Source organism: Nelumbo nucifera, chromosome 1, assembly GCF_055504915.1.
Source record: "Nelumbo nucifera cultivar China Antique chromosome 1, China Antique-T2T, whole genome shotgun sequence".
Taxonomy (NCBI): Eukaryota; Viridiplantae; Streptophyta; class Magnoliopsida; order Proteales; family Nelumbonaceae; genus Nelumbo; species Nelumbo nucifera.
This window is the reverse complement of record NC_142649.1, coordinates 116,195,944-116,209,278: the sequence shown is the minus strand read 5'-3', so window position 1 is coordinate 116,209,278 and position 13,335 is coordinate 116,195,944. Positions and strand designations below refer to the sequence as shown.

Below are 13,335 nucleotides of genomic sequence, written 5' to 3'. Positions count from 1 at the left end.
TTAGAAATTTCATGTAATCAACGAGCCTTTTCTTGGATTGTGGTTCTACTGCTTTCCCTCTAATGGGTGAGCGTATTAAAGGTTTCAAGTAGGACCTATAGCTAACCAGAACTGTCACCCGCCGACTCCGTTGGTGCTTTAATTGCTCGGTAAAGAGGCACTATTACCGGCCATTTATCGCACCTATTCCCGAAAGATGAATGAATTCACTTGGTAGTTGCTAAGCGGATTACTTGCTATTTACGTACCACATGTCTACATATTTCCCCTTTTTAATAATATTCTCGTTATAAATCATTTACCATAAATTGAAATCAAATGATGATCTCTGCGACCGTGGGAACCAGTGATGGTTTAGAAAGAAGTCTACTTAGCATCCACAAAACTTAGGAAATGAACAACTCAGCAGATCTTGGCATTGGGATCTGCTGCTGCTGCTGGTTGGTGGTTAACCTATTTCAGATGGATCCAATAGGAATACAACTTCGAGCATGTAAAATACAGACCTTATATTGCATTTGCATTATGTACCGACATCGGAATTTCATGCAGCGGCTTCTGGCATTGCAAGAGCTAGGAAACCCCGAAATCCATTAAGCCTTGTTTGGTAAAAATCTGAAAAGCCCAAAAGAAAAAAAAAAAAAAAAAAGCTTCCATGAGCCAAAAGATAGCTGCTCTGAAGAGGCTCAATCAACGCAGCTCAATCACTGCGGAAACCCTTCCAAACTGGCTAAGTTAGAGGGTGCGTTCCTATCTATTAGGTCTAATAAGTAATACCAAACTGCGCTACTGAATTTGAGCTCTTTGGACTCATGGTGGGTAGGCTCATCGGCCCATCAGACATTTCCCTGTAGGCCGTAGTTTGAACGACTCAGGAACCTTCCATCTGGCGACATGGTTGTAGAGAGTAGATTGGTTCCCCAGGCATTAATAGGACCTGTTCACGGGTCGGGTTTTGGGCTCGATTTTACAGTGTCAGGCTCTGGAACCTCCCATCTGGCAACATGGTTGTAGAGTGTAGATTGGTTCCCCAGGCATTAATAGGACCTGTTCACGGGTCGGGTTTTGGGCTCGATTTTACAGTGTCAGGCTCTGGGCCACGCCAAGCCTATGAACTGGTGGCATACCAAACTTTCGCGTTGGTGCACATTTCAGCAAACGGCAGAAAAGGAGTTTGGATGGTAATTAGTCTGATTACGCCAGAGCCCAGATGCTTCCTATCTTCATGGGCTGGATCTAATTTGGGCCAAAATTCTGTAACAGGCCCCCATTAGCATCAAGATTCAAGGCCCAAGGATACACATTGCTGCTTCATAGCCCAGAAATCAACATTCTAGGACGAGTTAGGCTAATTAAGTTCTAATTCAGTCAATACAGCCTTTTTAACCAAATTAACATTACAAATATGGCTTATCTTGATCATTAGTATATAACAAAATTTAAGCCAAAAAGAAAAGTATTTTGACCTGTGCAAAATACTAGGACGAGTTAGGCTAATTAAGTTCTAATTCAGTCAGCCTTTTTAATCTAACATTACAAATATGGCTTATCTTGATCATTAGTATATAACAAAATTTAAGCCAAAAAGAAAAGTATTTTGACCTGTGCAAAATCTCCAGGCAGAAAATCAGGCATTTTGTAACAATACATTGAGGAATTCTAGAATCTAGATTATCAATTTAACAGCTACCATTAATTGATTTAGACAGGGTGACTTGAATACTTGCATTTGAGGAATATGGACCATCAAAATACTAGGATGGTACTGGAATCAGCATATGACAAGTAAAATTTCACGGAGGATTTAATTATTATTCCCGTCATAATCCAAACCATCCCAAGATAAAGAACATATCGTTTTTTGATAGTTAAAGAACAGATCAATGATAGCTCTGGAAGGAGGTACAAAAAATGGCAATTTGGTCTTAGAAAAGGCAAAAATAACATCAAAGTACTTGTTGCAATGTAGCATTATGTTCTCTAGAAACTGGAAGCAGGGTTCCGATGAAACTAGAGAGTATAGCCCCAAACCAGAGAAGTACATCATCATTGATCCTTAACATGGATGGGTTCCAAAAATTATTAGAGAAGAAACGAACCTAAACCACATAAATCCGCACATAACAACAAATATCCCTTGACGTGAAATTCTCAAAAGGAAGATTACTTGCCTTACTGAGCAGTGACAATCTAACTTTATGAGGCTTTTGGTGATTCTTTTGGAAGGATATTGTCGGGAAGGATAAGCTGCGGAGGGACTTCACGGACAACACCAAGCATTGAATCATACTCCTCGTCTCGGCGAGCAAATTTCTTACGGAGCACTTTTTCCAACTCAATCTCGTCGAAGGTCTTTGCATTCTCAGCTGCATGGACCTGGGCTAAATTTGAATAGTTGATAGCCGACTGAGAGATGAATGCTATCTCTTCCTCCGTGAGCTTTCTCAAAAACTTTGCTGGATTACCTCCCCATACCTGTGGGTTACAAATAAGACATAGGTTAGGGTTTATGTGTACAGGACCAATAATTTGTGGTCCTCTTTCAGAAAAAAAACGAAAACACCCAACAATTTCTTAATGAAACACAACCAGGATTGATTTCTGCAAAAGACAAATAACAAGTTCAGTGGAAAGATGGGGAAGTGCCACCCTTAGGATCAAATTGTACAAACTAGATGGATTTCCTTTGAGAAGATCTCCCATGAATGCAAAATTACGAATCTAGTATTTTTTGTATTATAGTACACAGAAAATACAATAAGAAGTCTACTTACTGCTATTTAGTGGCAGGAAGTGCAGCTTCACCCTTCAATACATCCAAAAGTTATTCAATATTATTCCTACTATCTCCCCATTACATACCTAATATGTAGCGGCAGGAACTACCAGACTATAGCTTCAGCCTTTATGTTTTTCTACACAGAAAGTACAAAAATCAATATATAGAAAATCCAAATATTATGTCTATCTACTCAACAACCAACTTCCACCCCAAGAAAACCTGGGGAAACATTGATCCCCTCATCCCATGTCTTCTATTATTTGCTTGCAGGAAGTACAACTTCACCCTTCATATATCTTCTTTTATCCATAACAACCAGGTTTTCACTGATTTATGATTAAAGAATGAGTAATTATACAACCATACCTACTACCTCTCTTCTGTAAGCTAGACCAGCTACCCACCCTCCGAAGACTTCTATATATTTTGGTTTACAACCTGTCTCTTTGCAAGATCCCCAATACAATTAATCCATGGTCTTTAATCCAATCGAATGCCCTTCTCATCACCCTAGTCAAGTGTTGCACCTCTATCATGATGTACCTATACTTCCAGGAACCTTCTTTCTTGTTTTTTATTCATCCTACTACCACCCTTCAAGTCTCTCTCCCTCACTAGATCCCTATAGTAGAGAGATTTGACTAAATCCAGCTCATGTAAGGCTGCTAATAGAGCTCTTGTTGATTCATCATGCTGTATGAACCTGGAGTAAATAGCCAAGACGATCTCTAAATACTCTAACAATTCCTGAGTTCCCAGGATTTTCTTAAGTTGCATTCATTGAAATTTAATTTGATAAAACCATTTTAAGTGGGGACTGGGGACCATTCTGATCTCACAAGATTCCTGGACATAGAACTAATAAAAAAAGGATTCTTGGACAAAGACGAGTTTGCAACAATATTCCAGCATCTAATTAGGTCCTTAGTAGAGAAAGGTGCACAAGCGGCCATAGTCTTTACCCAGTTCACCACTTTCAAGCATCACCCTTCAATATTCCTCTGAATCAACCTCAATAGTTGATTTAGAATTTGGAACCTTTAGAATCTTAGATATCCCTTTTAATAAACCTCTTAAACTGTTCATTTGGAGTTCAGCATGTGACAACAATTTCAAACAAAAAATGGTTCAAGCTACAAAATCAGTTCCACGGACAGACCAGAAGAATTGAAAAACAAACAGCCGGTCTTGCCAAGGCATTATTGAAGTACATCACAAGGCAACTCAAATACTGAGTAGTACCAATTTGTTATAATTTGTAAAAATTCAATATGGAAAATTTAGATTCATAGAACTACAAAATCTGCAAAGGTTCAAAATAATCATATTATCAATCTGCAGAAAGTAAAAGCATCAAGATGTCCTTTAGGAGAAAGTGTTCATGAACAAACCTCTCCATATGGGATCCTGGTATTCTGCCTCACAAGGGCTCCAGCAGCAACCATGGAATTTTTCTCAACAACCACACCATCAAGCAGAACTGCTCCCATACCAACGAATGCCTCATCCTCAACAGTACAGCCATGGAGGACAGCACTGTGACCTGCCCGGTGAAGATTTTATATCATAAGATTTGTAATGCAAAAAAAAAATCTGATTAAATTAATAGCAGAAATATTTACGTGCTGACATAACATTTAAAGATTGATAGTGTCACCCACCTATGGTAACATTGTCTCCAATAATAGTTGGTAAGACCTTCCCACTTAGATTAGATTTTGCAACATGCACAAGGGAATTGTCTTGTATATTAGTTCCAGACCCGACACTGATGCTGTTCACATCTCCTACTCAAGGAGACAATTTTATGACAAAGATTAGCAAGAACATGAATATATAGATTTATGTAATACATACATACATGGGCAAGATTATAATGACTAACTTTTTTCCAATTTTAAGGGATAATTAACTTTTTTCTTTTATAGAAAGGAAAACATAAAAACAGAAGAATCATGCCTGCCAACATGTGCGTACAAGAAGAGTTTCTGGACAAGAGCAAATATTGTGACGGGTCCATTGTCACTAAACCAGAGGGACTTCTGCCATAATCATGCTGGGCACATTAATCAGACCATATTTTCCAGTCAACTAGACACTTCTTGGTTCGGGTATGGCTTATAGGCACTCCAGTAAGATACACCTTATAGTAAATCCAAAAATTACATTTTTGAATGGTGTAATCCTCGTAAAAATTATTTTCACCAGTACTAAGGCCAAGGTAAATGATTCCACTATAAAGGTCTAACCATTACAATACAGATTATCCCACTGACATGATTTTTGAGGCCAATTATTGAAAAAATAAAGCAGCACATATAAATGACCATAAGTACAGATTTTACAGTAGCTAACAGACATTATTAACAAAGCCTGGAAAATATTTGTCCTGTTCCTACTTCCTAGAAAGGATTAAAAATTAATGTCCACAAGTATAAAACCCACTTCAAGAATATGGTATGATCAACAGGACTATAAAACTTGATTCATTGATGTGGTATTTGGGCCATATGTAGTGAAAAAATCTGGTCCACCAATTTGGATCATGATATAATAATGTCCAAAGATAATGAACATAAGAAACATGCTTAAAGCATCACATGATCACTTACCTACGTGAAACTAGACATGAACCGCTTTGACACTGAAACTAGGTCCAAACTATAAAGTAAATTATATCCATTTATTCTGTTATTTTGGATTTTCACAATTTCCCAAATTGCAATGATATGTGATATGGGTCATTTAACCAGTTCGTAATTTTTTCCACTTCTGTTTAACCAGTTCATAGTTTTTTCTTTTCTTTTTCTCACTTACAAATTTTCACATTTGCCTGGTCATATGTACAGAAGGCATTAAGAAAGAATTTAGAGGACATAAAAGGGCAGCTTGCTCTTATCTTTTTTACACCAAGCCATGCAACTAACCCACCACTCCTGTTTCTTTTTTTCCTTTGTTGGGGTTGGAGGGGTCAGCAACAGGAAAAACTTACAATGAAGCAAAATAGTAACACAGACATCCCCTTTGCAATGACCACTAGACTGGACAAAAATCCAGAAAGACTAATACAACGATGAAGAAACAATAACATGGCTCAAGAGAAGAGATCAAAAGAATTAAATCTCAGGATCCATTTGGACAAGGCAGTAATTCTAGATCCCAGGGCACTAGTCTCTCTGATGTGATATCACAGTGGCCAAGGGCCCCTAAAACATCCTGCATCAAACCTATAACAACTTAGGAGTCTTGCCCTACCTCAAATCATCAATGCCAAAAAAGAACATCAACCTGAGAAAATAATGAAGAGGCAATATGTCAGCACTAATAGGGTACCCTACTGTCTGTAACTTGTCTCCATGATCTCTACAATCTCCAGCTCCTTAAGACCAAAGGTCCATTCAAAACAGGCAATGCTTTTTTTTTTTTTTTTGAGTGTAAAACAGACAATGCTATTTCTCAGGTTCTCCCCTTGTTACTCTCCCTAAATTGGACAAAATATGATGCCATCTGCAAACTGAATGTGCATAATGATTTATTTTAGTAGTCAAAAGAAAAATTGCATCACATAACTATTTCTCTATCCTTCCTACCATAAAGCCTTTAATCATCCCATTTCTAACCACTATTTATCAATGCCAAAGAAACATTAAGGCAAGGAGACCCACTTATAAACCTTTCTGTTCACCCTTACTAGAGACGGCCACTAAATCATCTCACCTATAACTATATATTTTCAAACTTTTGACCTATAACCTAGCTCATTCTGAGGTGTTAATTCTGCTAAGCTAAATGAAAATAGCATAAAACATTTATGTCAGGTTTGACCATTGAGGTATGGAGCAAATGCTTAGTTATGAATACAAGGAATATGACATTGGGTAAAAAGGCACCTCTAATAAAATACAAAACTTTTATTTACATATCCATCCTCTAGGTCAGAAAAGCTCTAATAGTGTAAAACCTTTTAACATGTACTATATGATTTTTTTTATCAGTCGCATGTACTATAAGATTCCAAAATTGAGAGGTTGCTATGCTTCACTTATTCTAATACATCAAGGAAAAAAACATAAAAAATAGAATTGATAGAAAGTAACATACATGGAATGAGATGTTTGTTTATTATGTAACTTACCTCTCAAAACACAACCATACCAAATTGAGGACCCTCGCCCCACCTGAACATCTCCAATGATGGATGCACTTGGAGCCACAAATGCATCTTTATCAACAACAGGAGCTTTATCAAAAATATTCATAAGTGTCCGATGTCTAGACACTATAATAGCATGAGGGTCGGTAATTGTTAGATACACTGGTAAACAGAGTTTTATAACAAACACAATAACACAACCTAAATTAAGCAATGTATCACATTATTGAAGAACATATGCATGGCATGATTGTTTACATATGGGATAGAACTAATGTATATGGTATTCAATAATGACAATCAACCACAGACGAAAAGTATATCTATGTTGTAACATCAAAGTAGCATGTGTGTGTGTTTTAATGTGTATATCTTAAATAAACAACTCAAGACATAGGACATCTCCTAATGAGAAAAAAAAAATAACTCTCTTTTAGTGAAATGAAAATATGGATTGGATCTCAAAATTTCAACCAAACTAAAGATAATTGCAAAGTGACTTCACCCAATATAAACAAGTAATGCAGTTTCTGCTGTTCAGATGATGGCTTTGCCTAGTCAGAGGAAACTTGGAGAGAACCAGCTAAAAAAGAAATCGCTCAGGGTGGGGGCAGAAAAGATAAAACAAAAATACATGCCACCGTCATCTAGGACCATGGGAGGAAGGGAATCTAACCCTCTCCTTTCAAGGCTTTTGTGAGGTAGAGTCCCCAACATGGATGAATTGTGGGCATCAATGAGGCACTTCATGTAATAATAGATGCAGATGCAGAAACTGAAATTCCTTGCAGATATCCAATCATCGCTGCTCCCACCATCCAAACCATGGAGAGATTAATCCAATAGCCCTTTTCCCAAGGAGATCAGACTTCATTTCGATGGAATATCATATAGAACCCTCTGGAGCTCCAGAACTGATGAATATATCTCAAATAAGAAAGGGCAGGTGGTATGGGCTTATAGTTGCACAATAGGTGAAATCAATGCTACTGAAGCATTAAGTAATGTCTATCCTTGCAGGCCTAATAGATATCATGTCCCTGAGTCTATCATCCCTTCTAGTGGAAGGAGACCCTTCAAATGACATCTGATGGGTAAAGGGTTTGGGAGGGGGCATTGGTGGCTATAGTCATAATATATAATACCTTCCAACTCCAAAGTTAATAAATGGAAGGATCAGGAACAAAACTTTTCTGCAATGTCAAACAGCTCTGCAGAGCTGAACATTCATCTTCAGATAAGCACAATGTCTGCAATCCCCAATACAAAGAAGGTCTAATAAGTATAACCCCATTTCTGGCTAGACCATCTTATAGAGAGTTTGCTAATCTTGGGATCTATCTGAAATAGATGTCCATCATGGCTGCCAACAATTTTGCATCTCTTATGTAATGTTGTATTTCCCAAGGCCTTCTAATGTGGAGTCCATCCAGCCCATCACAACTGTTGAATCTGCTTCAACCTTTGTGCCTTCCATGCCTAGAGAGTGACCCATACTTAAACCATGCAGCAAAGAAATACGTTCTGCCCTTGTTGCTGTTGTTTCTCCAATGGGACCAGAATATGCCGTTATCACCTATACACTGTGGTCTCTAAAAGCACTTCCCATGCTTCCTCTAGCCAATACCACTTGGTTGCATAGAGAACAACCATCCAACTTAAGCTTCACCTGATCATGAGGTGGGGGAGTCAATTTTATAACATTTGCCTTGGGCAGGCAAAAGATGCTACTGCACACCACCTTCTTATTAATGAAATCTCTTTTAATGTTACTGTTCAGGGAAAATATATATAAATGCCTTGCATACTCTATCCTAGCTTCATGCTTTCAACTGAAACGCTTCCAACCAATTACAATAGTCATGGAAATCCACAACCGTCCAATAAAAATACTAAAAACAACATTCTTAGAAGCAAGTGTGCATCCAAATACGGCATTTTTTTATCAATAAAGCCAGCATATAGTTCTCATTTGCAATTAAGTAGGGTTCCACGGGACACTTACCCTATTTATGGGTCATGTTATGAATTAATTGCATTTTATATTTTCTGAGAAAATTTAAGAAAAAATAGCACTTTTTAAGAGCTAAATGAATTAAATTTTAATCAACAGGCAAGACCCAGCCGCAAAGACCACACTCATCAGACACCAGAAGATCAAAGATTTCTTTTCCATGTATAAATAATAACCAATCAAAAGTAGATAATTAACCGACTGTGTTTAAATCCCTAGGCTTAAATCAAACTCCTAAACAGCAGGAATCTACATTCAACACAATTGGATAACGTGAAATGCGAACCTAATTTCCTTCCAAAACAGCCTAGAACATTTCAGTACCCTAGCCCCTATTTTGATTACGAGGGAAAAATGGTTAATAAATGAACTAATTGGAAACTTAAAGAATCACCATTTACAAAAATGTGAGATTTCTTCAATCAGAAATCTATGGAGTTGAAAGGATGAGTGCATGAAAGAAATTATAGGATTATAAAGTAAGCAAAATAACATCTATGGTCGCCGAAAGATGATCTTACGTTGCTCTTGGAAGTAATAGTTTCCCTGGAGGCGGCAGCCGAGACGATCAAGGGCTTGACCAGTCTCTCGAATCCAGAATCCAACGGTGTAGATCGCCTTTCCCAATGTACCCATCTTCTTCTAGTGAGAAGATTTCCTCGGTCCTTATTTCCTGATTGTGAGAGGAGATAGGAATTTTTTTAGCTGAGTGTAGAGCATACAGGAATAGGGGGAGAAAAAGGGAGGAGAGAGAACGGTAACTGGAAACTAGCAAGCCAGACGAAAGAAAGAGAAAGGGCAGAACCACCCGAAGTTGTGGCAAAAAAATGGAGTGCCTTTTTTTCTGAGTTAAATTACGAAATGATCCTTTGTTCTCTGTCCTTTGACAAAATGAACCCCCCTGCCCCCCTCATGGAGTCATTTGCAACTTACCACTGGGTTGGTAGATGGGTGAAATCCGAACCGGCCGAAATCATTCAAATGGTTTCATTTGCATGCGCAAAGGAATATTGGTTTTTAATATTGTGGTCAAATTAATTATATATAATATATATTATTTATTATTTATTCATAAATATGTTATTTATATTATATTTTTAAAATTTTTTATATGATGAAAATAATTGAAAAAATATTTATATTATTTGTTTTTCTTTATTTCAACTATTATATTTTTTTTCTTTTTAATAATTTATTATTTTTTAAATTAAATCGGATTGTATCAGATTTGGATATCTAACGTCTTAATCAAATTCAGATTTGAAACAATATTTATGAGTTCCGATTAGATCTTCGGATCGAATCAAATCCGAATATACCTTGATTCAAATCCAATTTGATTTGTTTGCATCCCTACCAAACCACTTGCCTACAATGACCTAGCTAATTAAATTAAATCGGATCATATCATATTCGAATATCTGACATTTTGATCAGATTCGGGTTCGAATCAATATTTATGAGATCCGGTCAAATCTTTGGATCAAATCATATTTGAATATACCCTAATTCATATATTCAAATCATATAAAAACCACTTGGATGGAAAAATCGTTTTGCTTTTTTGGTTGATTTTAAATCATATATTCCATTTTTATCATCGATAAAAGTAATTCTTATTTTCACATTTATTATTTAATATGATGAATATATAACAATAGAATTGTACCAAAATGCTTTATACAAAGCATATATTTTTCTTTGAGTTTATGTATGTATGTATGTATGTATGTATATTTAATATTCATTATTTAGTTATGACATCATAGATTGACCCATTTGACCCAGAATGTTAGATCATTGACCTACCTACCATCTAGATATTGAAATGGTTTCATTTTTAAACTGGTTTTAAACTTTGCATCTCATTTATATCATTGATAAAATAATTATTGTTTATCATACTTAGTTTTGTTTATATTATTAATATATAATATTATAGATGTGCCCAAAATTGTCATATTTTTTTGTACTATTCTATTTAAAAAAATTAATTTTAATTATACATCATGGATTAACCTATTTGACCTAAAAGGTTGAACCACTAACCCACCCCCTAGATAAGAAATTGTTTAATTTCTTATCGGTTTTAAGTTGTATATTTGGTGTCCATCATTAATAAAATTATCTCTATTTTATCATACTTATTTTTTAATATGACAAATATATAACAATAGAAACGTATCCAATATTTTTCAAAAATTTTTTCTATATTTTTTGTATTTTTTATATTTATAAATTATATTATTTGTTTATGACATCATGAAATTATCCATTTGACCCAAATGGTTGAAGTACACTTACCACCACCTATATAGAAAATATGATTTCATTTCTAGCTTTATTTTAAAAATATAAAATTTCATTCTATTAATAATTATTATGTATGGATTTATTAGTGGAATCTAATGATGATAAACAAAAGTATTTTTTGTATTTCTAAATTTGTATTACTTATTTATAACATTATGAAATTATTCATTTGACCCAAATGGTTGAACCATGGTTTTAAAAAATGACCTGGAAATAGAACTGTTATGGCCACCAGTTTCTGGGTTGACGGTCTGATCGTTCGGTTCGAACAGACGGTCCATTTTGACAAAAAAAATTAAAAATAATAATAAAATAATAACAAATAAAAGGCAAAAAATCGTTGAAATGGGTCAATGGTTCGATTGCCCGGGTCAATGGGTCATTGACTTTTTCAACAGTTTTTTGCCAGGGGTCAGGTTTGGGGTAAAACAGAACCAGTTGCTTGGACGGTTCTCGGGCTGAACAGTCTGACCATCCAGGTCAACGGCGGTTCAAAACCATGGGTTGAACTACTTACCCACCACCTAGATGAAAAATATGATTTCATTTTTATGTTTATTTTAAAAATATAAAATTTTATTCTATTAATACTTATTGTGTATGGATTTATTAGTGGAATTTAATGATGATAAATAAAAGTATAAATGTTGGATTAAATGAGAGAAATATGATTTATTTAATGACTTAAATGTGAGACTTAATGAGAGGTAATCAAATATACTTAATGGTATTCTTTTAATTACATTTTATGCCCTTTCAATGAAGATGAAGTAAATTTAAGAGGAGAGATATTTTAGTAAAAAAAAATTACAGAAACCAATACCTCTTCATTGTAATTTTTATTAGTATAGATCATATCTTTTTGATATCATAATCAGACATTTTTTTCATAATAGTTAATAGCATGTATCATGTATGTATGCAACTAAAACTAAGTAAATATTTTTTTTTTCTTTTGTTTTGATTCCCGACCTTGGCGAAGCAGGATAGAATCCCGATAAAAATAGGTAAAGATATAAAAATTAACCTTATGTATATAATACTCTAATTAAACTTTTATGATTTGCATTGAAACTAAGGCAGGTATTGGCAACATATAGTATAGGTGGAGAGCAATGTGGAGGGTAAGGGCAAGTAAGAGTAAATGTTAAAAAACTCAATCCTCAAATTGGTATCTTTTCAGTATTCCATCCCTAGTTCAGCCATTACCAAGCGTGTAGTCTTAAAGCTTAATGGTTGAGAAAGACGGAATTTTTGCACCATTAATTTAACAATAAGAAAGTGACAAGTTATTGAACGCTAAAAATGCAAATCTTGAATATTTTCAGCGCCTAATCCCTAGTTGAAAAAATACTAATTTGATAAGTTGAGATAAGCAAAAGGGTATTACTAGTATGGCTCAGTTTGGGAAGAGCACAAATATGAATATATATTGCAAATACAAGATTTACAATACATGTAATTGCAATATTTTACACTGCATATTTGCACTTATACCCTATGGCTCAGTTTGAAAAAGGTACAAATTTAAATAAATACAAAATACCAGGTTTTGCATTTTATATATTTGTATTTGTATTCCTTCCAAACTGAATCTATTGCTTAATTTAGAAGGAATACAAATACAAATATGTATATACGACACAAGAACATACAAAATAAATCAAAATAGAAGGTTTTACGTTCTACGTATTTGTATTTGTAATGGAGCCTATATGACAGAATTCTTAGGGGTAAAATAATAATGATTCTTGCTACTCTAATTCTACTCTCCTCTCTATTAACTATTCCTTCTATCCCAAATCATGTGATAAGAACTCTATTTCTTCACAACAATTGACCATGCGCCCATGACTAGGGACAAGTAGAGTTGTTTTATTGTGTTGATACTGAAGATAGTAGAATTAGGGTAGTAGAAAAATCTAGACACAATAATCACCCAATGTCTGTATGCAAGGTTTTTAAAACCGATTCTGGAACGAACCGATCAGGGGTCCGGTTCTTGGGTCGAATGGTCTGATCGTTCAAGTTGTTCTAACAAAAAATTAAAAGAAAAAATGTTTAAACCCGTTA

General features: G+C 35.2%; 1 protein-coding gene across 2 annotated transcripts; it reads right to left on the bottom strand.

Annotated features, from left to right (window-relative positions):
• Positions 1–1,900: 1,900 nt before the first annotated feature.
• Positions 1,901–9,824, bottom strand: LOC104601832 (gamma carbonic anhydrase 1, mitochondrial). Of its 2 annotated transcripts, XM_010265315.3 has the most exons (5): positions 9,471–9,824; positions 6,918–7,061; positions 4,444–4,569; positions 4,174–4,325; positions 1,901–2,475 (listed from the first exon to the last, which is right to left on the bottom strand). In XM_010265315.3, exons 1-5 carry the CDS (start codon positions 9,583–9,585, stop codon positions 2,197–2,199), a joined length of 816 nt encoding a protein of 271 aa, XP_010263617.1. In that variant the 5' UTR covers positions 9,586–9,824; the 3' UTR covers positions 1,901–2,196. The 2 variants fall into 2 exon arrangements, with proteins under 2 accessions (XP_010263617.1, XP_088749638.1); XM_088893512.1 differs by lacking the exon at positions 6,918–7,061 and having other exon boundaries at positions 9,471–9,818.
• Between the last annotated feature and the right edge of the window lie 3,511 nt (positions 9,825–13,335).

Excerpts from the sequence above, each read along its gene's own strand:
- LOC104601832 (XM_010265315.3), bottom strand. The coding sequence starts at position 9,585 with ATGGGTACATTGGGAAAGGCGATCTACACCGTTGGATTCTGGATTCGA. Across the intron at positions 7,062-9,470 it reads CTATTACTTCCAAGAGCAAC|TGTCTAGACATCGGACACTT; the intron begins GTAAGATCATCT and ends ATGCTATTATAG. Across the intron at positions 4,570-6,917 it reads GTATGGTTGTGTTTTGAGAG|GAGATGTGAACAGCATCAGT; the intron begins GTAAGTTACATA and ends CTCCTTGAGTAG.